General features: G+C 37.5%; 2 protein-coding genes and 1 non-coding gene across 3 annotated transcripts; 1 reads left to right on the top strand and 2 right to left on the bottom strand.

Moving 5' to 3' along the window:
• Nucleotides 1-4,929: 4,929 nt before the first annotated feature.
• LOC140869973 (small nucleolar RNA R71) lies at nucleotides 4,930-5,036 on the bottom strand. The gene has a single exon (XR_012146959.1). It is a non-coding gene; the product is annotated as a small nucleolar RNA R71 (small nucleolar RNA).
• A 960-nt stretch (nucleotides 5,037-5,996) lies between these two features.
• Nucleotides 5,997-6,936, top strand: LOC140861592 (uncharacterized). Its single transcript, XM_073264613.1, has 2 exons — nucleotides 5,997-6,497; nucleotides 6,592-6,936. Exons 1-2 carry the CDS (start codon nucleotides 5,997-5,999, stop codon nucleotides 6,934-6,936), a joined length of 846 nt encoding a protein of 281 aa, XP_073120714.1.
• Nucleotides 6,937-22,334: 15,398 nt separating this feature from the next.
• Nucleotides 22,335-25,119, bottom strand: LOC140864078 (plant UBX domain-containing protein 3-like). The gene is made up of 4 exons (XM_073267990.1): nucleotides 24,582-25,119; nucleotides 23,663-23,951; nucleotides 23,177-23,272; nucleotides 22,335-22,919 (listed from the first exon to the last, which is right to left on the bottom strand). The coding sequence occupies exons 1-4, from the start codon at nucleotides 25,067-25,069 to the stop codon at nucleotides 22,545-22,547; spliced, it is 1,248 nt and encodes a 415-aa protein (XP_073124091.1). The 5' UTR covers nucleotides 25,070-25,119; the 3' UTR covers nucleotides 22,335-22,544.
• Nucleotides 25,120-27,493: the final 2,374 nt, after the last annotated feature.

The following is a 27,493-nucleotide window of genomic DNA, read 5'->3' as shown; positions in this document are numbered from 1 at the left end:
GGTGACATCATCCGGGAGATGTTCGGACGATCCGAAGAGCTAGTTCGGACGACCTGAACAGTGTATTGGACAGGTGTATGGTTGCATGCGATTGGTTGGACGCGTGGCGAAGATCGGACGATCCGATGAGACGATCGGACGGCCCGAAGCAGTTTGGACGATCCGAAGTCAGGATCGGACGATCCAAACGTGCTCTATAAATATGAGGTCCGAGCTCCTCATTTGGTGCGAATTCCGAATTCCTCTCCTTTGCCCACGTGGCTCTATTTTAGTGCTTTGGGTACTCTTATTTAGAGTTGGAGTAGGGAACATATTTTTAGTATAGTCAGATAGTGTCTGACATAGTAGTGGAGCAGTGCTCGTGTAGCGGAGCAATGCTCGAGGCTGTGGAGCTGCAGCAGGGGTGTGCCCCTAGTTGCGGGATAGTCGCCATCAGTGGGCTGACGACGGATGCAGGTATAGCTATGGTATCCTTAAAATATTTAGGAGTATGCAATAGCTTGGTTAAGGTTTTTAGAGCTTATTGAATGATGCATGGGTATTTGCATTGTAGACTTGATGATAGGCTTGGAACCTAGAGTGGGACTACTAGGACTGCCTTAGAAAGGTACGTAAGTACTGACTGAGATTGCCAGCGGATATTCATTCTTATATGTTGCATTTATGTGTTTGCATGCTATTATTGTTATGCGGCATGTGCATATCATCTTGTGCCTGTACGTCTGTATATCTTTCGAGATGAGCCAGTTAGGGTTGCTCAGCCCTGTTAGGACGTTTGATATCGAGTACCCTTAGGTACTGATACCTAAAGGACTCTGTGGTCCGCGTCCGGGATTCGGGAATGAGTGGTCGCACACAGTGGTTGGCTACCCCGATGTGACGAGCTTATATCCTAGGCGCCAGTCTGAGCAGTTTGTATATATAGTTATCCCAGATATGGATACCCTGTCATTTGCATGCATCATATTTGTATGTTTATCCGTGCTTTCGTATTGAGCTTAGAGCTCACGTCCAGTATTTTTTGTGTATCTGGATACCCTATTTGACAGGGCAGGTGTATGTGCAGGATTGAGCACCAGGAGCCTGGAGGAGCCAGCGACCTTGAAGACAGCAGTATTTAGCTGTAGGTTTTTATCTAAGTAATTCGATTGGGTTGTATAAATCGAGTTTTGATTAGCCGGTTTTATTCTGTCAGTATGCTTGTATTTAAGTCTTCCGCAGCGATTTTATTTAATGCATGCTTAATTATGCTCTTAACTCTGATTAGGTAGTAGATCCGGGACGGGTCGCTACAGATTCCCAATCACTAGGACCTTAAACTGTAGATCAACAATCCTTGATCTTAGTGTTACAACTACTCGAGAAATCCCAACACTTGGAATCACTAGACTCCCTTTGCTGAGTTTATCTTTCTAACAGAGTCAGACAATAACCATGAGTAGTAACTGGCACTAATCCTTGTAAAGGATACAGTGGGAGATAAATTGGATAGTCGATCCATTTTATGCTACTTGTGGGATATCCAAGAAATTCGGTTGGATATTATTTATATCATCCCAAAGAAACAAAGGTCTTTGTTTCTAGGAATGCAACCTTCTTGGAGAAGGAATTTTTATTGGATAGAAAAGGGAAGATGATAGAACTCGAAGAGGTTCGAGAAACACCCACGGTTATAGAACCCATACCCGAACAGCCAAGAGAGGAGATACAAGCTCCTAGGAGATCCAAGAGAGTCTCGAGACCACCTATGAGGTATGGTGTACTTCTTGAAGAGGGCCATGATGAGCCTGACCATGGACGTGATCCAAGGACCTTCAAGGAAGCGTTGTCTGATGCCGATTCATCCAAGTGGCTCTAAGCTATGGAATCTGAGATGGATTTCATGCATTCAAACCAAGTGTAGAATCTTGTGGATCCCCCTGAGGGAATTGTTCCTATAGGGTGTAAATGGATTTACAAGAAGAAACTTGGGGCGGATGGGAAGGTGGTGACCTTCAAGGCGCGATTGGTAGCAAAAGGTTATACTCAAAGACAATGAGTTGAAATTGAGGAAACTTTTTCTCCAGTCACAATGTTCAAGTCTATAAGAATAATCACATCCATAGCAGCATGGTATGACTATGAAATATGGCAGATGGATGTGAAGACGACCTTTCTTAATGGGGATATTAAGAAAGAGATTTACATGTCTCAACCTAAAGGGTTCACATCTATCGAAAGTGAGCATAAGGTATGCAAACTTCAAAGATCTATTTATGGTCTCAAGCAGACATCTAGGAGTTGGAACCTCAGATTTGACGGTACAATCAAAGATTTTGTTTTTACTATGAATCCTGAGGAAATCTTTGTGTATAAGAAGGTCAGTGGGAGTGCTTTGACATTCCTGGTACTTTATGTTGATCACATTATACTCATTGGGAATGATGTAGGAATGTTGCAATCAACTAAATTATGGTTAGCAAGTAAGTTCTCGATGCACGACTTGGGAGAAGCATCTTTTGTGTTGGGAATACAAATCTATAGGTATAGATCAAAAAATTTCTTGGTCTCACCCAGTCTACATATATTGACACCATCATGAAGAGGTTCTCGATGGAAGAGTCCAAGAGATGACATCTACCAATGTTTCATGGCGTGTCCCTATCCATATCCATGTCTCCCAATATTGATGCAGAGATAGAGGTGATGACACGCATTCTATATGCATCTGCTATTGATAGTATCATGTATGGGATGATATCTACACGTCTTGACATGGAATTTGCACTGAGTGTTGCAAGTAGATATCAATAGAACCTCCGGTCTTCCATACTGGAAATCTGTGAAAGACATCCTCAAGTACTTGAGAAGGACTAAGAATTTGTTCTTGGCCTATGGGGTTGGAGAACTAAAATTGGAAGGCTATATCGACTCTAGCTTCCAAAGAGATATCGATGATTCTGATAGGAGTCATTTTTGTGCGTTATTTTGCATGTTTTGTGTTTGTTTTGCATTCGTTTCGTTTACGTTGTGTCTGTTCCTTACCATTCTTGTTCTGTTTTTTTTTTTTGTTTTATTGTGTTTGTAGTCACTCCTCTGGTTTATTTATTTATACTGCAGAAAATCACTAGGAAATGCTGATTTATAGTGAGAAGGCGTTGCACGCATGCGGCCGTGAGGAAAGCAAGAGAAGGACTTTATATTTCTGGAAAAAGACGAGGCGCTCGGGCGGCACTTTTCTACCGCCCGCGCGCACTCCCGTTTGAAGAAAAACCCTCGAGGCAGAGCTCAGGCGCCCGGGCGGCTCTTTTCTACCGCTCGGGCGCCTGCACGTAATTTTGGGAAATATTTTATTTCGGGTAATTGGTTTGACAAGGACTCTTGGGCCATATAAATAGGATGTTATTAAACGGTTTTGAGGGTTGGACACACGCACGGACACAGGAGGAGGCGGCTCTGAATATTGAAGATTTCTCATCTCCGTTGGGAGTTTTTCTCTTCATCTTTTCTGAATTTTTATGTTAAACATTTTTTTTAGATTGAATTTTGTAATGACGTTCAGTAGCTAAACTTTTATTTTGTTGGAATCAAGGGGATCCGAACCCCGAAACACTATAGTGTGATTGAATCACCGGACGTATTGAGATTTGATTTATGTTTATAATTGATTTTATCATGTGTTTTTCTCTATGTTGATGATTAGCTACCCTTAACATGGATTCGTAAATTGTGAATTGCTGTCAAGAGATAGGTTCATAATTAGGACGAATGATAGAATCCATAGACTTAAAATATGCATAGAGATATGGTATTTAGTACATGTTGATAGTCATAGACCACCAGGTTGAAAGCTGTAGAATTCATAGAATGCAAAGCAATCGGTCGTGATAAATAATTAGAGAGATTTAATTGTTTCACTGATTTGATTAGTTTGGCATAACCTCGAGAGAGAGTGTCAATGTTACAGGGATTTCTGTCAAACTTATGCGCATTAATTAAGTTCAAATCGTTCAGTTCAATTAGGGGGAAGGTGAACCGAAATTCCAACAAAATCTTTTCAAATTGTTATTTCTTTTAGTGGTGCAAATTGGTTTCGTGGTTGTGAAATTTAGATTTATTTACATTGAGTTCTTAGTGTTAAATGTTAGATAGAATCCAAAATCAAATTTTCGATACTTTGTGTAGTTAAAAAATCAAAGAAACAAATTATTATTTTTTGGTCCCTGAGGACGATACTCGTACTCAGTACATCTTATTATAACTTGAATCATGCACTTGCGATTATTTCGACTGGAATTGAGAGATTTTTAGAGCAAATTTAAGTGTTAGTATTCTGTCGATCAAGTTTTTGGCGCCGTTGCCGGGGACTATTGAGATTTTAATTTGTTTTATTTGGTTTTTCTCTATTACAATTTTAATCACTCTTTTCCATCTGTGAACTGCAGGATTGTCTTGCAGTGCATGTGACACTCATCTGAAGAACTAGTGCCTTTTGATCCAGAAATCGAGAGAACTTTTCACAGAAGAAGAAGGCAACAACAAGAAGAAATGGAAGAAGAACAAGAACAAGAAAAACCAGTTTACAGATCCATGATGGATCTCGCCTTACCGAACATCGAAAGTTCTAGACCAAGCATCATCAGGCCAACTGTAGCGGCAAATCACTTTGAGATAAAACCTGTTATTCTTCAAATGATTCAGAACACACTTTAATTTGGCGGGACTGTCATTGATGAACCATATGTGCACCTCACAAATTTTCTGGAAATTTGTGATACATTCAAGATACAGGGAGTTTCTGATGACGCTATTCATTTGCGTTTATTCCCTTTTTCACTACGAGATAAGGCGAAAGAATGGCTGACAAATTTACCTGCAGGTTCTATCATGACTTGGGATGATCTGGCGAAATCTTTCCTCACCAAATACTTTCCACCATCTAAGTCAATGAAACTAAGAGCTGACATCACAACTTTTTTCCAAGGAGAACAGGAAACATTTTATGAAGCATGGGAGCGCTACAAAGATCTACTGAGGAGATGTCCACACCACCAATTACCAGACGGTCTTGTGGTACAAACTTTTTATTATGGTCTTTCTCACTCTAATCGTACCATGTTAGATGCAGCTGCAGGTGGAAATTTACTGCGAAAATCGTCAAAGGATGGTTATGAATTAATTGAGAAAATGGCATCTAGTAGCTATCACCCTTTTTCTGAAAGGAGTGCAGCCCGGAAATCTAATGGGATTCATCAGGTTGATGCATTCACATCAGTGGCCGCTCAACTTGAAGTCATGAACAAGAGAATTGAGGAACTGAGTATAGGAAAATCTGTGAAGCGAGTTCAAGAAGTGTGGTGCGAAAAATGTGGTACAGTTTCACGAAAGACTGTCAAACATTTTTTCAACCAGAGAGAGTTATGGAAAGTCACATGGGGAATCAAAATCGCCCAAGGAATGACCCATTCTCGAACTCCTATAATCCAGGGTGGAGACAGCATCCAAATTTCTCGTGGAGTGGACAGAACAATAAGCCATATGGGAATCAGAACTACGGCAGACAGCCTCAAGAAGGGAAATCGAGTTTAGAGCAGATGATGCAGCAATTCATATCATCTACTGAAACCTGGATGTAGAATCAAGATGCTTCGATAAAGAATCTGGAGAATCAGATAGGGCAATTGGCCAAAACAATTTCCAGCAGAGATCAGGGTACCTTGCCGAGTGACACGGAGAAGAATCCGAAGGAGCAGGTAAAAGCAATTGAACTGAGGAGTGGGAAGACAGTAGAGCCTGCACCATAGGTCGAGAAAGAGCCAGAATTGGCTACATCAACAAGAATTGCAGGTAAGTCATCTATCCCAACACTTTCACCAACTTCACAAGCAAAAACTGTTGTGCCACCACCTTTTCCCGCAGTCCTGAAGAAGGCAAAACTAGATTCTCAGTTTGGAAAATTCCTAGAAGTATTCAAGAAATTGAATATTAATATTCCCTTTGCCGATGCACTGATGCAAATGCCAAGTTATGCAAAGTTTTTTAAAGAGATCCTCTCCAAAAAGAGGAAACTGGAGGAGCATTCAATGATTAGTCTGACTGAGAATTGCTCAGCACTGGTGCAAAATAAAATCCCATTAAAGCAAAAAGATCCAGGGAGTTTCTTTATCCCTTGTGTGATTAATGATATTCAATTTCATAAAGCTTTATGTGATTTGGGTGCTAGTATAAATCTAATGCCATACTCTGTGTTTAGGAAATTGAGCATGGGAGAACCAAAGTCCACCAGAATGTCATTACAACTGGCAGACAGGTCCATCAAATATCAACGGGGGATAATCGAGGACGTGCTTGTAAAAGTGGACAAATTCATCTTCCCCGTGGACTTCGTGGTGCTAGATATGGAAGAGGATTTGGACATGCCACTCATATTGGGTAGACCCTTCCTGGCGACAGGAAAGGCATTAATAGATGTCCAGAAGGGAGAGTTGCTGTTAAGAGTGGGAGAAGAGAAAATTATCGTTTGACGTTTTTAATGCTTTAAAATTTTCTCAGAATAATGAAGAATGTTTTCAACTGGATGTAGTGAACTCACTGTTATTTGATTATGTGCAGGATACTTTTCAGGAACCATTAGAAGCTGCACTTATCTCTGAGCAAGTGGACGTTCTCATTGATGGAATTGAAGAGATGACCGCATATTTGAATGACAACCAGTCATGGAGAAGAGGTGGAAAGCTTAGACTTGAAGACCTTGGTGATCGGAAGGATTTAGTCCTCCAGAAACCAAGCCTTGAGGAACCACCTACTGTGGAATTGAAACCATTACCTGTCCATCTCAAATACATGTTTTTAGGTGAGAATAATAAGTTACCTGTTATAATATCTTCCTTTTTGACAGGCGAGATGGAGGCCAGACTAATGGAGGTGCTCAAGAAACACAAGAGTGTGTTTGCCTGAAAAGTGGCGGATATCAAAGGAATCAATCCATCCTTATGCATGCACAAGATTTTAATGAAAGAAAACATCAACCCATTGGTCCAACCACAAAGGAGATTGAATCCAAAAATCCAGGAAGTTGTAAAAGCTGAAATGATCAAACTTCTGGATGCAGGTATCATTTATCCTATATCTGATAGTCCATGGGTGAGTCCGGTGCAGTGTGTACCAAAGAAGGGGGGAATTACTGTCATACAGAATGAGAAAAATGAACTGATACCCACTAGGACATTTACAGGTTGGCATGACTAAGGCCCTGGGTAGGTAGCATGTTGTGCCGTCTCAGGAGGTGACCTACATACCCAACTGATGGTGACCTGACACAAGTTCATGTGTCCAACCATCCACTAACAAGATAGGATAAACACCCTACTACAAGATATCACAAGGATACAAGCTCAAGATGATCATGCATGCAGCATAATAACATGTCATAATATATGCAGATAAAATCATGCCATATAAATCATGCAACACATAATACATGCATAGTCAGTCAGGATATCTCGAACAGTACTTCCGTACCTTTATATGACAGATCCTAGAAGATCCCATCTAGGTTTGAAGCCTACCATGCAGTACTACAATACATAATAACCATGCATTATCTAACATGCCAAACATCATCTATCATGCTCTAAAATCCTTAATTAAACTATAGCATACTCCCTATTTACTATAGGGATCCAGAGCTGTACCTTCTTTTGTCGTCAGCGTGCTGATTTTGAATGCCCCATAGTTTGGGCACAGCCTTAATACGACCCATGGACACCTCTCCAAAGTTCCGCTTCTTGGCCACTACTACGGACACTGTCCGCTAACTATAAAAATACTACTACCTACTTCAAATCTTAAAGAAAGAGTCCCGAAGCCCTTAAAATATAGCCATTACGGGAGAGGAGAGGTTTCGGAATTGACAATCAAATGAGAGCATCGGACCCCCTATTTATAGAGCATGATCGGATGCTTCGATCTCCAGATCGGATTGTCCAATCTGCTCATTCATTCCACATTCTGATCGGCCCAGATCGGATGCTCCGATCCCCACTTCGGAGGCTCCAATCTCATGCATGTAGCTATGTGTTCAAGTCTTATTGCCACATGCATGGCACTACGATCGGAGGCTCCGATCCTGGTTCGGATGCTCCAATCCTGGTTCGGATGCTCCGATCATCCTCGTAGCTTCCGAACTTATAGTCACTGTATATTCTAAACTGTTCCTAGTCGATTGAGCCGTCCGATAATAAGGATAAGGATCGCTCGAGCTTGAGACTAGCATTTGCGATGCAGAGTACCACGTTTCATTGGTAAGGAACATAGAGATGTTCGAAGCATGCAAATGGATATTCATATGATGAATGATCGAACTACCCTATCCGGACTTTCCAAGTGGTTATCACTTATCGAGTGGATATAGTCCGCGGTTTTGGTTGTACACCATTAGTCCTTACTACTTGAGACATCATTGAGACTCTATATGCTAGTACTGTGCTTTGACTCGTTTACCGACTCTATTGGGGTCATCAGGTGTCCGGATTGGGAACAGTTACAACACATATAGGAGTCGATGCTTTGTTGTCAAGGATTCACCACATACTTGCGAGTGTGGATATCCTATGCGATCTGAGGAGATATTAGTGTGACGAATCTCTGGCCAGAGTACATGATGTGATTTAAGAAATGGTTTCTTAGTAGCACATGCGATGTCACTATTTGATCTTCAAGATGCATTGCATAGTTATCGAATCTCGAGCGACTCTCGATATACCAATGGTTGTTGATTCGATCGGGATATATGGATGAAGGGACCGTACTGTACGCTAACCAAAATCTACTGGTTCTTGTAGGCACTATCAGTGATACCTAGGGAATCATGGGGCGATGTTGCTAGGCGCTCATACCATGATTCGATGGGCAAGTCGGAAATTGTTGTTCCGAGTCACAAGGAGTTGTGAGCCCACGGCTAGCTGTATCCCTGAACCATTGAGGGTCACACAGTGTAATGGTTTTTTTAATCCCCGTTGAGATAGTTAAATTTAAAGAGTTAAATTTAATGAACGAAGAAGTTGGACTTCTTATTTAAGAGTAGAGGAGTAAGATTTCCTAAAATGACATAGGGATGGCCATTTTTGGAAATCACTGAATTCGGATTCAGAAAAATTTATCTTGACTTTAAAAGGTGCAGAAATGGTTTCTGTGCACATTGGTGAAATCGGTTTATCAATCGGAGTCACGATGAATTTTATATTAATTTCTAAACATGCGGGCTTTGCTTGTCGGGCCTGAACTTATGACTAATGGGCCCTAAGCTGTTAGTGGCCTACATTATAAATAAGTTATTGCAGTACAGAAATTAAACACAACAAGGTCACAATTTCAAAAACCTAAGTAATTTTCTAACAAGTGTGGCCGCCCCCCCCCCCCCCCCCTGTCTACTCGAGAAAAATCCAGCCTGTGATTTTGAATTACAGTCTGGTTTAACGGATCAAATTCGTTAATCTCTTCGTAGAAAACTTCTGATAGATTTTCTAGTGCAATCTATCAGAGGGATTAAATCTCTATTCATGGACCTGATTGAAGAACAGTTCGTCCATCGGTTCCAGGGAGATACAACAAGAGCAGAGAAATCTGTTGGTGTCCAAAATCTCGATTCGAGATTAAAGGTAAAAATTTATAATTGTTATTTAAATTTTTACACACACAATTTAATCGTAAAGATTTGATACCCAATATGGAATCATTCCATATAATAAATATTTTAAACTTCCGCTGCACCGGGTATCAATCTTGTTTGATCTGAAAGCCGCGTTTTTCAACAGTGGTATCAGAGCCAGGTTGCTCAGATCAAGCGATTAAATTAATCGATTGTACAAAAAATTTTTAGGCCTCGGTTTTTGAAACAAAATAAATATTTTAAAATAAAAATATTTTTTCCGGGCAAAAACCCGGGCAGCGATTGGATCGCTGCCCGGGAGGGGCAGCGATGGTCGCTGCCCCGGGCAGCGCACGGAGCTGCCCTGCGCAGCGCTGCCCGGCGCGGCGCACGGCGCTGCCCGGCGCGGCGCACGGCGCTGCCCAGGTCAGCGATCGTCGCTGCCCGGCCCGGGAACGTCCCGGGCGGCCCGCGGGAAAAATTATTTTTTAATTTTTAAATTAAATTTTAATATGTTAAAATTCTATTTTTGGTCCGATCGAAAATTGTTTTGATTGGTCCACGAGGCGTCGGATCGAATTGTTCGAGTCCGAAAATTTTAAAATTGATTTTTGGATAAATTTGAATTTTTGGAAAATTTTAATATTTTATCCTTTAATTGAATTTTGAAATTATTTAATTTTTGGTACAATTGATGATAAGATATGATCTTATGGATATATTGAGTAAAATATGATTTTATGTATAAAATTGGATTTTATAGATAAAATATGATTTTATTTGATAAAAAGATAAAATATGATTTTATATGTAAAATGAGATTTTATGTATGAGATATGATTTTATCTTTTTAAATTTAAATTGCCATTGCATGTTATCCAATAAATTAATTTTGAATTAAATGTTATTGGATAAGGATGATCGATTGCCATGACCAATTTTGTAGGTGTATGTTAGGAATTTACATTTGTTTTATTGTTGTTGGTTTTATTAATGGGCCTGGTTTATGGCCCAATATGAATGTCATATGTAATAAAAGTGGGCTTGGTTTATGGCCCGTTCCCACCCCTTAAAAATGTATCCCCTACTTGTCATTGTTATTTATTGTAAATACATTAGATTTAGTGGGAGATCAAGATTTGAAGATGGAGGTGGGCCCAGCAGACAATAAAGACAGAAGAAATGTAAATTGGAAGCAAATGTAATAGGATTGCATTGCATACTGCATATTACCTAGGATTGGACTAAGACTCGTGATTGGCAACCACGGGTCGATTAGAAATGGAATCGATCATCCTATATAATATGTGATATTATAGTTGTATGCATGTTTTAGACAAAATTGTGTGAATCCGACAAGCATACAAAATTTTAAAAATGATGAGACAAATTTTTATAATTAAAAATCCCTCATTTTAAATATGATTTAAAATTGATATCAAGATAAATAAAGGAAATTTAAATTTGTTTAAATGTTCCTACCTTCCATCAACGATCAATGTATGAGATGCTACCCGCGGATACGGTCCGGCTCATATTATTGGGGGGGCCCGTTCGTCGGAAAGCTGTACATTGGATCGAAACATGTTGTAAGTTGGGTGGAACTACCATGGGATCGGCTCATATTATTGGGGGATCCACATGGCGACCGTCCATCACAACTTAATATTGATGGGTCATCTTGACATGTCACAATAATCGGCGTCATATTATTGGGCCCTTATTGGACATGAGGTAAAAACGTGGAGGTTGCTTTGGAAGCAATTGGGCTCTACCTTTTGAAAATTATGGTTGGCTGATATTATTCGGGACTATAAATTTGTCAATTGGACTCCATGTTCTCACTAAGGAAAACAGTTTCCCGTTTTCACTAGAGGGTAGTGAAATCGTTAAAATAGTGGGAGTGAGATTCATAAAATAAATTTCGCCTATTTTATGTCTTAGTAAATTGCTTAAACAAATCACTGATATTTGTCTGTTTCTTTTCAGTATTTCATACAATGAATTCGCGTAATCCACTTTTCTCGATCCTCGAACAAAATAAGTTGACTGGCGCAAACTATACGGAATGGTTCCGTAAGTTGAAGATTGTCTTGACTTCGGAGAAGATGCTCTACGTGTTAGAGAAATCTCCTCCAAAGGAAGCACCAGCTGACGTAAGTCCGGAGGAGTTAGCCAAGCTTGATACATGGTGGGACCATGATATCAAGACCAAATGTTATATGCAAGCCTCGATGTCTGATGAACTCCAGAGGCGATTTGAGGACACCGTGAATGCTGCTGACATTCACGTTCAACTCAAGGAACTTTTTGGGGCTCAATCGAGGGCTGAAAGGTTTGCTACTGTAAAGGAGCTAATGACGTGTCGCATGCGTGAAGGGACTTCGGTCCGTGATCATGGGGTACGAGTGATTTGGCTCATACAGAAGTTGGTAACCCTTGATTTGGTGTTGGAGCATGAACTCAACGTGGACTTACTACTTCTGTCTCTTCCTTCTTCGTTTGACGGATTTGTGGTAAATTTCAATATGAACAAGATAGAGGTCTCCTTTGAAGAGATGGTCAATATTCTTGTGACATATGAATCCACATTAAAGAAGGATAAACCGGCTTTCTTGGTGGGCTCCTCTTCTTCTGCAAAGAAGGGGCCAAGTACGAAGGGTAAGAAACGTTCTGCCCCACCCAAGAAAATCGAACCCGAGAAGAAGTACAAGACAAAGGCTTCAAACATGGAAAAATCCAAGGATGTTTGCCATTACTGCAAGAAGCCCGGTCATTGGAAGCGTAACTGCAAGAAATATCTAGAGCAGTTGCGAACTGCGAAGGGTATGTTCTATATTGAAATAAATGTTTCACTTAATACTACTTCTTGGGTATTGGATACCGGATGTGGATCTCACATTTGTAATGATTTGCAGGTGATGACAAGAAGTCGCAGGCTTAGGATGGGTGAGACCCAGCTGAGGCTCGGAAATGGTTCCAGAGTTGAAGCAAAAGCCGTGGGAGATGTTTATTTAATTTTGCAGAACGGTTTTAAGTTACTTTTAAGAGATGTTTTATTTGTTCCGGATTTAATTAAAAACATTATTTCTGTTTCTATGCTTGATAGAGATGGTTATTCTTGCAATTTTGTGAATGGGATTTGCAATATTTACAAGAATGAATGTTTAATTGGAAATGGACAACTTGAAAACGATCTATACAACTTAAAACTAAAAGACGTTCCAATAAATTATGTTGATAAACCGGCAACAACAAACAAAAGGAAAATCGATAGCCAAAACCCGGCAAACCTTTGGCATGCTAGGCTAGGTCATATTTCCTCAAGGAGGATGAACAAGCTAGTGGGAGAGGGCATGTTTGATATGTCTGATATTAACTCTCTACCTACTTGTGAATCCTGCCTAAAAGGAAAAATGACTAAATCTCCTTTTAAGGGGAAACCTGAGCGTAGTCAAAATCTGTTGGATTTGATCCATACAGATGTTTGTGGTCCATTTAGAGTTGGGACTCAATATGGCCACACCTACTTCATTACCTTTACTGATGATTATTCAAGGTATGGGTATTTATATTTAATGAAATATAAGTCTGAAGCATTTGAAAAGTTCAAAGAATTCAAGACTGAAGTAGAAAACAAGCTAGGTAAAAGTATTAAAACACTTCGATCGGATCGAGGTGGAGAATACTTGAGTACCGAGTTTTTGGAATATCTGAAAGAGAATGGGATTCTCTCTCAGTGGACTCCTCCTATGACACCACAGCTGAATGGTGTATCGGAGCGTCGTAATCGAACTTTGTTGGACATGGTTCGATCCATGATGAGCTTCACTGAGCTTCCACCTTCGTTTTGGGGCTATGCGCTTGAAACGGCGGTATTGTTGTTGAACAACGTCCACACTAAAGCAGTGGACAAAACACCATACGAGTTATGGAATGGCAAAGCTCCTAAGTATTCATACTTGAGGATTTGGGGATTTCCTGCTTATGTGAAGCGGACAGTGGGAGATAAGTTGGATAGTAGATCCAGCTTATGTTATTTTGTAGGGTATCCGAAGAATTCAATCGGATATTATTTCTATTATCCTGCTGAAACAAAGGTGTTTGTTTCAAGGAATGCCACCTTCTTGGAGAAGGAGTTCTTATTGGATAAGAAAGGCAAGATGATGGAACTCGAAGAAATTCGAGAAGAACCCGAAATACAAAATAACGATCCTACACCTAAGGAACCATTGCTGGACACGCCTGCACCTAGAAGATCCGAGAGGACTTCTAGACCTCCTATTCGATATGGTCTTCTTCTTGAAGGGGATCAAGATGAACCCGATGTTGGATGTGATCCAAGAAACTTCAAGGAAGCAATTTCTGATGTGGATTCAAATTTATGGCTTGAAGCTATGCAGTCGGAAATAGATTCGATGCATACAAACCAAGTTTGGTCTTTAGTAGATCCTCCCGATGGAATTGTTCCAATAGGGTGTAAATGGATCTACAAGAGAAAGCTTGGGCCTGATGGTAAGGTATTGACCTACAAGGCGCGATTGGTGGCAAAAGGTTATACTCAAAGACAAGGAGTTGACTATGATGAAACTTTTTCACCAGTTGCAATGTTCAAGTCCATAAGAATCCTTATTGCCATAGCTGCATGGTATGACTATGAGATATGGCAAATGGATGTGAAGACTGTTTTTCTTAATGGAGACATTAAGGAAGAAATCTATATGAAGCAGCCTGAGGGGTTCACATCCATGGGAAGCGAGCATAAGGTATGCAAGCTTCAGAGATCAATTTATGGTCTAAAACAAGCATCAAGAAGTTGGAACAAAAAATTTGATGAAACAATAAAAGATTTTGGTTTCATCAAGAATCCGGAGGAACCATGCGTGTACAAGAAAGTAGTTAAGGATGCTGTGACATTCTTAGTACTTTATGTTGATGACATCCTACTCATTGGAAATGATGTAGGGATGTTGCAGTCAACAAAGATATGGTTATCAGGTAGATTCTCGATGAAGGATTTGGGTGAGGCATCTTATATTCTTGGGATACAGATCTATAGAGATAGATCTAAGAGAATGATAGGACTCACTCAATCAACCTACATCGACACCATATTGAAACGGTTTTCAATGGATGGGTCCAAGAGAGGACATCTACCCATGTGTCATGGAGTTTCTCTATCCAAGTCTATGTGTCCCAATACTGATGAAGAGATAGAGAAAATGACACATGTACCATATGCATCAGCCATAGGTAGTATCATGTATGGGATGATATCTACCAGACCGGATGTAGCATTTGCTCTGAGTGTCACGAGCAGATATCAAGCTAATCCTGGTCAAATGCATTGGAAAGCCGTGAAGGACATTCTTAAGTACTTACGAAGGACTAAGAATATGTTCATGGTATATGGAGGAAGAGAACTAAAATTGGAAGGCTATACCGACTCTAGCTTCCAAAGTGACGTGGATGACTCGAAGTCAACCTCTGGATTTGTGTTCATGCTCAATGGCGGTGCTGTCTCTTGGAAGAGTTCCAAGCAGGACACCACAGCGGATTCCACCACTGAGGCTGAATACATTGCAGCATCAGCTGCTGCTAAAGAGGCCGTTTGGATGAGGAATTTCGTCCAAGAGTTGGGCGTCATTCCTGAAGTTGTTGGTCCAGTCCCGGTGTACTGTGACAACACGGGTGCCGTTGCTCAGGCAAAGGAACCAAGGTCTCATCAAAGATCCAAACACGTACTGAGGAAATACCACATCATCCGGGAGATTGTGGAAAGAGGAGACATCACTGTCGAAAGAGTGGCCTCTGCAGACAATATCGCTGATCCACTTACTAAACCCTTGCCAGGACCATTATTTGACAAACATCGCGAAGCAATGGGTCTACGTAGTATGACTAGTTGGCTATAGGGCAAGTGGGAGATTGAAAGAGTGGGTGCCCGGTGAGCCAACTTGTGGCTAAGGGCTTTGATGACTCTTTGTATAAACAATCTTTTGTTTAATATAATTTACACTTTTATTAATGGCAATGACTTTATCTTTCTTCATATTGTTATATTGTGATATACTATTGTTGTTTTGATAAAGACCTTGAATATACTATAGTGTATGTAAGATGTGGTAGAACATGGGGATGTCTATCATGAAACACATCTTATAGTCACTGTATATTCTAAACTGTTCCTAGTCGATTGAGCCGTCCGATAATAAGGATAAGGATCGCTCGAGCTTGAGACTAGCATTTGCGATGCAGAGTACCACGTTTCATTGGTAAGGAACATAGAGATGTTCGAAGCATGCAAATGGATATTCATATGATGAATGATCGAACTACCCTATCCGGACTTTCCAAGTGGTTATCACTTATCGAGTGGATATAGTCCGCGGTTTTGGTTGTACACCATTAGTCCTTACTACTTGAGACATCATTGAGACTCTATATGCTAGTACTGTGCTTTGACTCGTTTACCGACTCTATTGGGGTCATCAGGTGTCGGGATTGGGAACAGTTACAACACATATAGGAGTCGATGCTTTGTTGTCAAGGATTCACCACATACTTGCGAGTGTGGATATCCTATGCGATCTGAGGAGATATTAGTGTGACGAATCTCTGGCCAGAGTACATGATGTGATTTAAGAAATGGTTTCTTAGTAGCACATGCGATGTCACTATTTGATCTTCAAGATGCATTGCATAGTTATCGAATCTCGAGCGACTCTCGATATACCAATGGTTGTTGATTCGATCGGGATATGGATGAAGGGACCGTACTGTACGCTAACCAAAATCTACTGGTTCTTGTAGGCACTATCAGTGATACCTAGGGAATCATGGGGCGATGTTGCTAGGCGCTCATACCATGATTCGATGGGCAAGTCGGAAATTGTTGTTCCGAGTCACAAGGAGTTGTGAGCCCACGGCTAGCTGTATCCCTGAACCATTGAGGGTCACACAGTGTAATGGTTTTTTTAATCCCCGTTGAGATAGTTAAATTTAAAGAGTTAAATTTAATGAACGAAGAAGTTGGACTTCTTATTTAAGAGTAGAGGAGTAAGATTTCCTAAAATGACATAGGGATGGCCATTTTTGGAAATCACTGAATTCGGATTCAGAAAAATTTATCTTGACTTTAAAAGGTGCAGAAATGGTTTCTGTGCACATTGGTGAAATCGGTTTATCAATCGGAGTCACGATGAATTTTATATTAATTTCTAAACATGCGGGCTTTGCTTGTCGGGCCTGAACTTATGACTAATGGGCCCTAAGCTGTTAGTGGCCTACATTATAAATAAGTTATTGCAGTACAGAAATTAAACACAACAAGGTCACAATTTCGAAAACCTAAGTAATTTTCTAACAAGTGTGGCCGCCCCCCCCCCCCCCTCCCTGTCTACTCGAGAAAAATCCAGCCTGTGATTTTGAATTACAGTCTGGTTTAACGGATCAAATTCGTTAATCTCTTCGTAGAAAACTTCTTATAGATTTTCTAGTGCAATCTATCAGAGGGATTAAATCTCTATTCATGGACCTGATTGAAGAACAGTTCGTCCATCGGTTCCAGGGAGATACAACAAGAGCAGAGAAATCTGTTGGTGTCCAAAATCTCGATTCGAGATTAAAGGTAAAAATTTATAATTGTTATTTAAATTTTTACACACACAATTTAATCGTAAAGATTTGATACCCAATATGGAATCGTTCCATATAATAAATATTTTAAACTTCCGCTGCACCGGGTATCAATCTTGTTTGATCTGAAAGCCGCGTTCTTCAACAATATATATATATATATAAACTAAATATTTCATTTATATGGTTGTCCTGGTTTGAAGTTTTTGAAAATTAATTACTTGACAACAAATCTAGAATCCTTGAATAAACTTATAAAAAAAATTGTACCTTTGGTTTGTATATTTAATTTTTGTGACTATGATCATCTATGTTATTAAATTCCATTCTTAGTCATGTATCTTTAGATTTTTCTCAATTTTAGTACTTTTTTATCGAAGTGTTGCTGTGACACTATGCATGTCAGCATCACACTTATGCCACCTCAGTGTCATTTCGAGAAAAAAAAATAAAATTGTAAAAAATCGAAATATACACGAGTAAGATTGGAACTAGACAACCATCGGCGGAGGGCAAGGTAATAACAAACCCGAGAAAGATCAAATATTTATTATATATTAAAAATATCAGCATTAAATTTAAAAATACAAATAATATATGATTGAATTTAAAATTATAGATAGAGATAAAATTGAATATTCAAAAGAGAAGATAATATAATGAATGATAGATTATATGTTATAAAAATTTTAAAATATAAATAATATACAATTTAATTTAAACAAAATTTAAAATACATTTTAATGTGATATGACAAAATTTAATTTTTTTGATTTCAATTGGGTGTTTGAAATTTCATTATAAAGATAATAGAGACATCATAATTAAATTTAAAAATACAAATAAATATATTATTGAATTTAAAATTATCGATAATGTTGAATCCCTAAGTTTAAACTTTTGTTTTTAACCAAAAACAAAATAATACATTAAATTAAAATCATGAGATACCTTTTAATCTAATCTCAAATGCTCCTCGTAAACAAGATCTTCAATGATTTTTGTATGAAACTCGTAATATTCAAAAAACTTTGACAATTAAAATTTTTTATGAAATCGTAAACGTAATAGTTCATAAAAATGCATGTATCATTGTACCTATACCAAAACAAGCCTGTGAAAAGATAAATCAACCAAACTTAAAACAATAACTCGAAAAAGAAAAGAAATTTAAAGAACACATAACATCTAATCTAGTATCAAAGTTTAAATTTTGAAAAGAAATTTAAAGAACACATAACATCTAATCTATTATATATGTAAATTTGACTTTAATCTAATACAACTGGTTTCCATGTTTATTATTTCTATAACACATACGACCCAACAATAATACGGATTAAAAAAGATATTTAACTCAATTATTATGGAACTCGAAATTGTGCGATATTTAAATGATAATGGACTAATGTCAATGTGCAAAGTGGTCCGAGATCAGGTGGACTAACACTAATACACTAATGTTAGCAGTAAATATGTTTATTTTTTATTTATTTTTTTTACTATGTGGAGTAAAAATATGTGTATTTTTTTATTTTTTTTTTACATCTAACACAATTAGTCTTTTTTAAAAAAAAATTAGGAGAAAAACTCGTATTATGGATCATGTCATGTTTTAGATGAGTCATTAAACTCCCCTCCCCGACTGCCCAAGCCATAACCCTAATACTTTTCTCTCAATTTTCTCTTCACCCTTTCATTAAATAAATGTAAATACCATGTGGTTGACTTGATATGCAAAATATCGTCCCAGTACTTACATATGGCTCCATTTCATGGTGTTGATCGCTATCACATGTAAGACTTTACTGGTCGAGGTCGTGCTTTAAGAACTTCAGAAGAAGATTTCAATCACATTCATTCTTCTTTATGAAATGTGATTGAAAGAAGTTTTGGATTTTTAAAGCGTCGTTTTGACTTTTTTAAAGAACCAATTAAAAAATAGAGAAAATTATTTTTTTTGGTCTAGTATATTTGTAACTTTGCGATTTTGGTCATCTATATTTTCAGATTTCAGTTTTATTCCGCTATCTTTATTTTTTTGGCAATTTTAGTCATTTTTTCGATGTGGTGTTGATATGACACCAATACAGTGCTGATGTGGAGTTGACGTGTATAGTGTCACGTAAGCATTTTCGAAGAAAAAAGACTGAAATTACCAAAATCAGAATATGCAGGACTAAAACTGAAACTCCCTCTGTCCCAATTATAATGTTCACTTTTCCTTTTTTGTTTGTCCCAAATATATAGTCATACACCATATTTAGTAATATTTTTTTACCCTTCTTTACTAATATACCCCTATTAACTACACCTTGAAAATTGTGCAATTATTTTTTAATACATTAAATTAAGATAAAATATGAAGTTTATATAAAATTTACTTTCCTAATAAATTTTTCTTAATTCGTGTGAAAACTAAAACAAGACAACATATATGAGACGAAGGGAGTATATGAAAACATAGATGACTGAAATCGCAAAGTGACAAACATAAATGACCAAAATTACAGTTTTTCCTAAAAAATATAGTTTAACGAACCAAATATACTTCGTTACTGCTACTGTAAGCTAACTTTGTATTATATAGATTGTAAGCTCAGTAGGAGTCTAAGAGAATTAGTATTTATAAACAAACACAATTAAAATTTCTTTTATATTTTCGTGGTAAAAAACCTATTACGTGACTCTCTTGCCAAATTTGACATCATATCACCCTTTAATTTTCATTTATTTAAAAACCATTATTCAATTATATATATATATATATATATATATAGAAATTTCAGCTGTCCAACTATGTTTTTTCACTTGGTCTACGACCAGTAGTGGGTTTTAGTGATGAAAAAAAAAACCACTAAAACACACTACCGGGTTTTAGTGGTCGCGAACCAAGTGGAAAAACTTGGTGGGGCAACTGAGCATTTATATATAAAAACTAAATATTTCATTTATATATTTGTCCTGGTTTGAAGTTTTCGAAAATCAATTACTTGAAAACAAATCTAGAATCCTTGAATAAACTTATAAAGAAAATTGTACCTTTGGTTATGTATATTGTATATTTAATTTTTTGTGATTATGATGATCTATTTATCGAAGTGTTGATGTGACACTATACAAGTCAGCACCACACTTGCGCTACCTCAGTTTTTTTTCGAGAAAAAAGGACTAATTGCATTCACATCCCCTGTGAAAAGTCTAAAAGGCTTAAAACCCCCTAAGAAATATTAATAGGCTAATGCATCCCTCAGTTTTTTAAAATGTAGCACATGTCACCCCTATGTTATACAAACTCGGACACATTTATACCCTCTCATAGGGGTTTTTATGCTAATTTTTTTAAAACATAGGGTCTAACATGCTATTAATTTTACACAGGGTGTTTTATATCTTTTAAACTTTTCACAGGGGGTGTGAATGCAATTAGCCCGAAAAAAAAACCAAAATTGTAAAAAATTGAAATATACACGAGTAAGATTGGAACTTGACAACCATCGGCGGAGCTAGAACCAGATGTGAGAGAGGGGAGGGGTGGAGGCAAGATAATAGCAAACCCGAGAAAGATCAAATATTTATTATATAGTAAAATTATCAGCATTCAATTTAAAATACAAATAATATATGATTGAATTTAAAATTATAGATGGAGATAAAATTGAATATTCAAAAGAGAAGTTAATATAATAAATGATAGACTATTTGATATAAAAATTTTAAAATATAAATAATATACGATTTAATTTAAACAAAATTTAAAATACCTTTTTAAGGTGATCTAACAAAATTTAATTTTTTTGATTTTAATTGGGTGGTTGAAATTTCATTATAAAGATAGTAGAGACATCATAATTAATTTAAATATACAAATAAATATATGATTGAATTTAAAATTATAGATAATGTTGAATCCCTAAGTTTAAGCTTTTGTTTTTAACCAAAAAACAAAATAATACATTAAATTAAATTCATGACAGTCCTTTTAATCTAATTTTAAAAGCTCCTCGTAAACAAGATCTTCAATGATTTTTGTATGAAACTCGTAATATTAGGAAATTTTGACAAAAACTTTGACAATTAATTTTTTTTACAAAATCGTAAACTTAATAGTTCATAAAAATGTATGTATCATTGTACCTGTACCAAAATAAGCCTGTGAAAAGATTAATCAACCAAACTTAAAACAATAACTCGAAAAGGTAAAGAAATTTAACTAACACAGAACATCTAATCTAGTCTCAAAGTTTAAATTTTGAAAAAAGCATTGTTGCTGCTATTTATGTGCAAAACAACTAAAAAAAACATACAAAACAACTAATTTGATCCAAGAAATATGAAGGAAAAAAAAAACCCAAAACAAATCAAGTTGAGCAAAATACACACTAAATCAAACGAATACATGAAGAAATATATATCCCAAATTCTCAATTCATTAATATTGTATGCACAAGTATCCATTATTTATCCAAAATCCAAATCATTCTTTCGGTATTCACTAATAATACCAGATTGGCAGATTAGAAAACAAAATTATGCAAATAAACAAAAGGAACATCGCATAATAGATTAGCTAGGTACTTCTAGGCTCAAATATCTTCTTTATATTGACTATTTACTATTTAGTATATTCATGCTTGAAAGCTATGTAAACAACATGTTATTTGTTTATTTAGAACACTAAAGACTAATTAAAAGCTACTACCACAACGAATCTGATGGTCATTCACAGTAGAGGAGAAAAATTATTGAAGAATGTTTTAATTTGTTGCATATTTAGGCAGTCATTGTAATTACTAATAAATTTGATTAAATTTACGATGTATATAAAAAAAAAATCAACTAAAAAAAATTATCATTGACACATATTTTAACCGAGACAAAATATATGTGAAGTTTACTAAAGTGTTGATAATGGAACATTGAAACATGCTTGACACAGATTACCTAATCCCAAATGGCTACACGAAGTTCATGTATCGACCAATTTCCTTCTATCATTTCCAGTCGTTTTTCTTTTCTTTTCTTTTTTTTACGTCAAACTTACTGTTCGGTATGTTATACAAGATGATTGAAGGATAACGATATGTAATGTGAATTATAAAAAAAAGGATATATATGTGTGTGTAGATGTATAGATCGACAACACCAAACAGGCCTAAAAAGATTTGAGCAATTTTGAATCCCTTGCAATTTTTGACAGGTTCCAAACTGAAGGAATAATCGTTAAAAGGAAAAATATAAACCCCATCACCTGCAGTTGAATTTGTTATGTAAATGCCTATAATTTCTGGATTATGACTGAGTTAGCTATTCCAGCCTGATCTACTGTCTGGCATAGATCAGTAAGTTGTTTTGGAGGGAACCCCATCATCTGCAGTTGATAAGTTGTTGGTCCATTGGGTCTCGATGCATCAATGAAACCCCGGACATCCCCGATGGTATGGTAGCTGTTGAAGCGTCCGATCAGACGCGTACCATCTGCCAGCCTAAGCTGAATTGATGTAGAAGGTTGGGTGTCATCAACAACTAGGCTGGGAGACGGGTTTGGAGCTGCAGTCAATGCAGTAATGACAATATTGCTGGGTTCCAAGTCACTGGTGCTACCTAGAGTTCGGCCAACACCTTGAAAGGGAAAATGGTTTGTTCGGGGTTCCTGTCAGAGAAAAGAATTGAACGACTGCAGTTGAGCTAACGTAGACACCAAGAGGTGAGTGGTTTTATTTTAGAAATTCGAAATACCATTTACTTTATTGTAAGACACTAATAACTGAAAATATTATTGTATGAACAATAAATGCCTGCTTAAAAAGCCAAAGTCATATATCCATCAAATTATATATTGAATTTCCTCAAAATACTTTTTCGAAAAACACCATGAACAAATCAAAAACTATCCTAAGTTTGACAAACCTGGTAGTTTTCATCCTTCCTTGTGAGACTAACAAGAACTTTGGTTCTCTTATCAGCTGGAGCAAGTTCCTTCGGACATTCAGACCTACTAATACTCTGCACTCAGAAGAATAGGAACTAATCACATGATTTCATTCAGCGAAAAATACATTTTTCATCCTTTAGTTGTTTGCGTGCTTGTTGCAAAATGCACAAACTTAATGGATGAAAGAAATTGTTGAGAAACAAGATTTATAGAATCTCCTTGGGAATGTGTTAACATCAACAAGTCGACTGTATGTTACTTGAATCTATGAGCACATAAAGTATTAATCGATAAAAAAAACCAGGTTCTCTGACTCCCTTACTCCTTTGAAATGATGTAATCCCCTTGGATCCTCGAGCAGGATTGAAAATAACCAGGCTTCTGCACCTCACTAATTCTTTGTCCATATCATAAGAACTTTCAAGAAAACAAAAAAAATCAAAACACGAGATGTTACTTACCTCCAAGAATGAAGCACTCTCAGGGTCGTCCAACATTCTCAAAGGCCCATTATCCACTGTGAAGCCATTTCTCCAGCAAATGATATTGTGATTAATGACTTGAGGATGGTGCGGGGTGGAAGATGCCTCCCCAGAAAGTAGCCTCGCCGTTCCAGTAAAACTTCTGGAGGTAGGAGGTAAAAGATGTTCGGCGGATCCCTGTACAGCTCCTGATTGTCTTGCTCGATCAAATATGGCCTCCACATCATCTGCTACCCCTGATCTTGATGAATCTTGAACAAGCATTCCGCTGTAAAACAGACAAGCATGAGCTACAATAAATGGCATGAGCGTGGCATTTCTCCACTAAATACCAACTGGTTTTGAATTATTAATTCATTCACTTCTGTTGGCAGGACATTTACAGATAATTCATAAACAACTGGTCAGATGAGTTTTACATTATTAAAGTCAACCAGCTGGATCAGTGGTTTAGACAGATTAATTTCATATGCTTCAAGAAACATTCAAACATCAAAACATGATTTGAAGAACTTAGATATAGATCAGTTAGTTAAAAGGATTTTCCAGCAAATTTGTTAGCCATGCCGTGGTTAGTTAGACACAGATTAGTTCAACTCATTAAAATTGTTTTCTTGAACATTATCAGCCATTTCTCACCAGAATTTCACAGCACACGCACTCAAGAAATCAATCTCTCATCATAAACAATAGTCAACTTGCACAAATTATTAGCTTCAGCATTTTTCCCTCTATGCGAAAAACTCAATGAATAACAGTCTAAATCAGAAAGTAGAACCAAAACTAACTCTGAGGCAATTCCTAAATCTTGTTCATTATGGTTAATCGAAATTTTTTATAGAAAATTGGAACAATCAACTTAAATAGGGAAAACGAGGTAAATTTAATAAAATTTTACCTCTTTTGCCCGCCGGTGTAGTATTCCTGAGGATCAAAATCTGGGTCGCCATCAGACTCATCCTCACCATCCGAAACGCCTTTCAGATCTCCCAAAGTCTTAATTCGACCCCCCGTACGCCCTTCTCTCCCAGAGGACGCGGCGGCAGCGGTTTTAACGCTAGCAGAAGAGCGTAGATCGTACGAACGGGAGGCAGGCGGTGGCGAGGGGGATCGGAAGCGCGATGGGGCCGATTCCGATTCGTCAGAAGGGGAATCCTGAGACTGACAACGGACCGGTGAATCGATATCCACAGCGGCGGCGGCGGCGGCGGAATCTGGGGCGGAGATAGAGCCGCCGGTCTCGAAGAAAGTGGAAACAGCGGCGTCGAGATCGAAATTGTGAGACTCCAAGAAGAAGAGGGCCTCCGATTTGAAGGCGCAATTGGTTATCTCGCAGAAAGTGTTGATCAAATCAATGTGAGGGTGACCGTTCATGGATTCTTCCATGGAAACAGAGCTCACTCAGTCTTCTCCAGATTCTTTACTTTCCACACTCGCACCTGCATAATGCTATTTTTGATTTAAAATAGTGTGAGATTTTTTTTTTCTCATTTTTTTGGCTTTTTTTATGTCATTTTAGATTTTTTTAAAAACATTACTTAATTAATTTTAATTCGGTTATTAAGTGATTTTTTTTATTAATATAATAAAATAAGACAAATAATCAAACTAGAAAATCGGTGAAACATTTTTTTTAACAGTAAAACTTATAAATTTATTAGGAATGAGACAAATCTTATGTTACAAGATCTATTAACCAAATGAAAAATTCACATGCTCTCACATAAAATAGGAGGAAAAATAGCCAAAAAAGCAAGTTTATGGACAACTAAATTTTTCGTGCGACGAACATAATTCATCTTGATAATATCGCGGCATTCAGGGGGTTTCCTCACATCCGTAGCAAGTGCTCCAATATAGTTGTAATCCTATTTTGGGCTTGTGACTGCTTGCGCTGTCATGAGAGAATTTGTATTGACTTCATGAAATTCGAATCCTCGGTCCATCACCAAACGTAGTCTTTCTCTAATTGCGATAAATTCCCCGAATGTAACAGAAGATGGTTTAGCTATCTTCAATCCAAACACTAGCACCATCTGGCCCTCATGATCTCGTACTACACCACCAATTGAGTAGCTATTAATGTGCTCATGTAGTGCAGAATCTACATCAAGACGTAACTGGTTAACCAACAGCTTGAAACTAGCGTTCTTGTGGCTGGCTAGTCCATTTGGTGCGGCTGATGTTGAGAGAGTCACGTGCGGCATGAAACTCACTCAGCATAGAACCACTCCAATTTACATCCATCCTAGCAGTAATTCTGTTCGCACCATGAGCAATGTGCATCTGTTACTTCCAGATGGCCCAGGTTCGCATCTCAAATAACTCTATATCACTGCTAGATAACACCTTCTTCATCCAAATGTAAACATCTGTAATTCCCAAGTGTTTGATCGCTTTTAAGTAATGATGAAACATAGTACCTTTTCAGCATGGTTGTAAGGTCCAAAAGTTCACTAGCTCAATCACGAAAATTTTAAATGATTTTATGTATTTTATGCATTTTAATTTAATTATTAAATTTAAATATTATGTTTAATTTATGTGATTTTATGTCTATGCCTAGTATTTTGCGAGTTAGTTTGATTTTTTCAGGTTTGGAATTAATACTGGACTATAGGAATGAGACTAGCCGTCAAACGAAGTCTAGAAAAAATATTTTATGCTATGTAAGTTCAATGCTTTTGCAATTTAAAAAGTTGAGAGGAGGAAAACTTTAAAAGTCGGTGTTTGAGACTAACGGGCCGATTTTTAAGTCCATTAGTCACAAACTAATTATGCGTCAAAATTTTCATTCTCTCTTCTCATCTTGACGCCGCCTACACTCTCTTCCCTTCTCTTTTTTTCCCACATTCAAAATTTGAGTTCAAAAGAAAGGGCAAGATTCTTAATCGTTCGAGGGTAGATCGCTCCCAAGGTACGGGTTAAATCCAAACTTCAACGATCAGGAAAGTTTTTAATGTTTTGAAATCAACATTCAATAATATAAGTATTTTTACTATGAAACTCGTGTGGATTGATGTGTATATATTGTACTATGCATGATTTATGAAAAAATTTTAGAGTATGATGTAAATTCGTGAAGCGTGATTCGTTCCTGATGTTTTTGGTAAAAAATTTATTGAGGTTTAGAGATTTATACGTGTAAAATCAGAACTTTTGGTGTGAGTGTTTTAGATGTGAAGTTTTGAATCACGTTGTTTGATGTTGGTACTTTTTGGGCAAAACTTTTTTGAGTTTTGAAGCATTTTCATGTCCAAGAACATTACTTTTCAATTGTTATATGTTTTCATGTGAAAAAGAGTAAAAAAGGGGCGAAAAGGATCGGGAGTCGCAGCTTGTACCCCGCGCATCGCTGCCTGGTTGCTCACGTAGCACCTGCGCGCTTTTGCGCGCCCCACTCTGAAGTGTTCTGCTCAGGAAAATTTTTATCGCGTATTTTATGTTCCAAAATCATTTTTATGGTCTTTTAAGCTGTTTTAAGTATTTTTAAGAGTTGTTATGCAAAAATTTGCAAGTTTTGATGTCCGAGACGAACAAAACGACTCACGTGGACCGATTAAGCTATGTTTACTATGAAAGTCATGAAATTTTAAGAAATATTATATGCATGAATGAGGTTACATCAGTTTTAGCATGCATGAAGTTTATCAAGAAAGTTTTAAGAGCATGAAATGATGAAGTTATGATGTGATGATGTATAAAAATATTTTGATGTTGTATGTGACTTTGTGGTGGCAATACGGGACTGATACTCTGGGATGAGCTCCGGAGGAGCCTTTCCAAACTACGTGCTCACGGGACGGAAAT

This window comes from Henckelia pumila, chromosome 4 (assembly GCF_033568475.1).
Source record: "Henckelia pumila isolate YLH828 chromosome 4, ASM3356847v2, whole genome shotgun sequence".
Taxonomy (NCBI): Eukaryota; Viridiplantae; Streptophyta; class Magnoliopsida; order Lamiales; family Gesneriaceae; genus Henckelia; species Henckelia pumila.
Note: the sequence above shows the minus strand (reverse complement) of the source record. Positions and strands in the feature narration are given on the sequence as shown.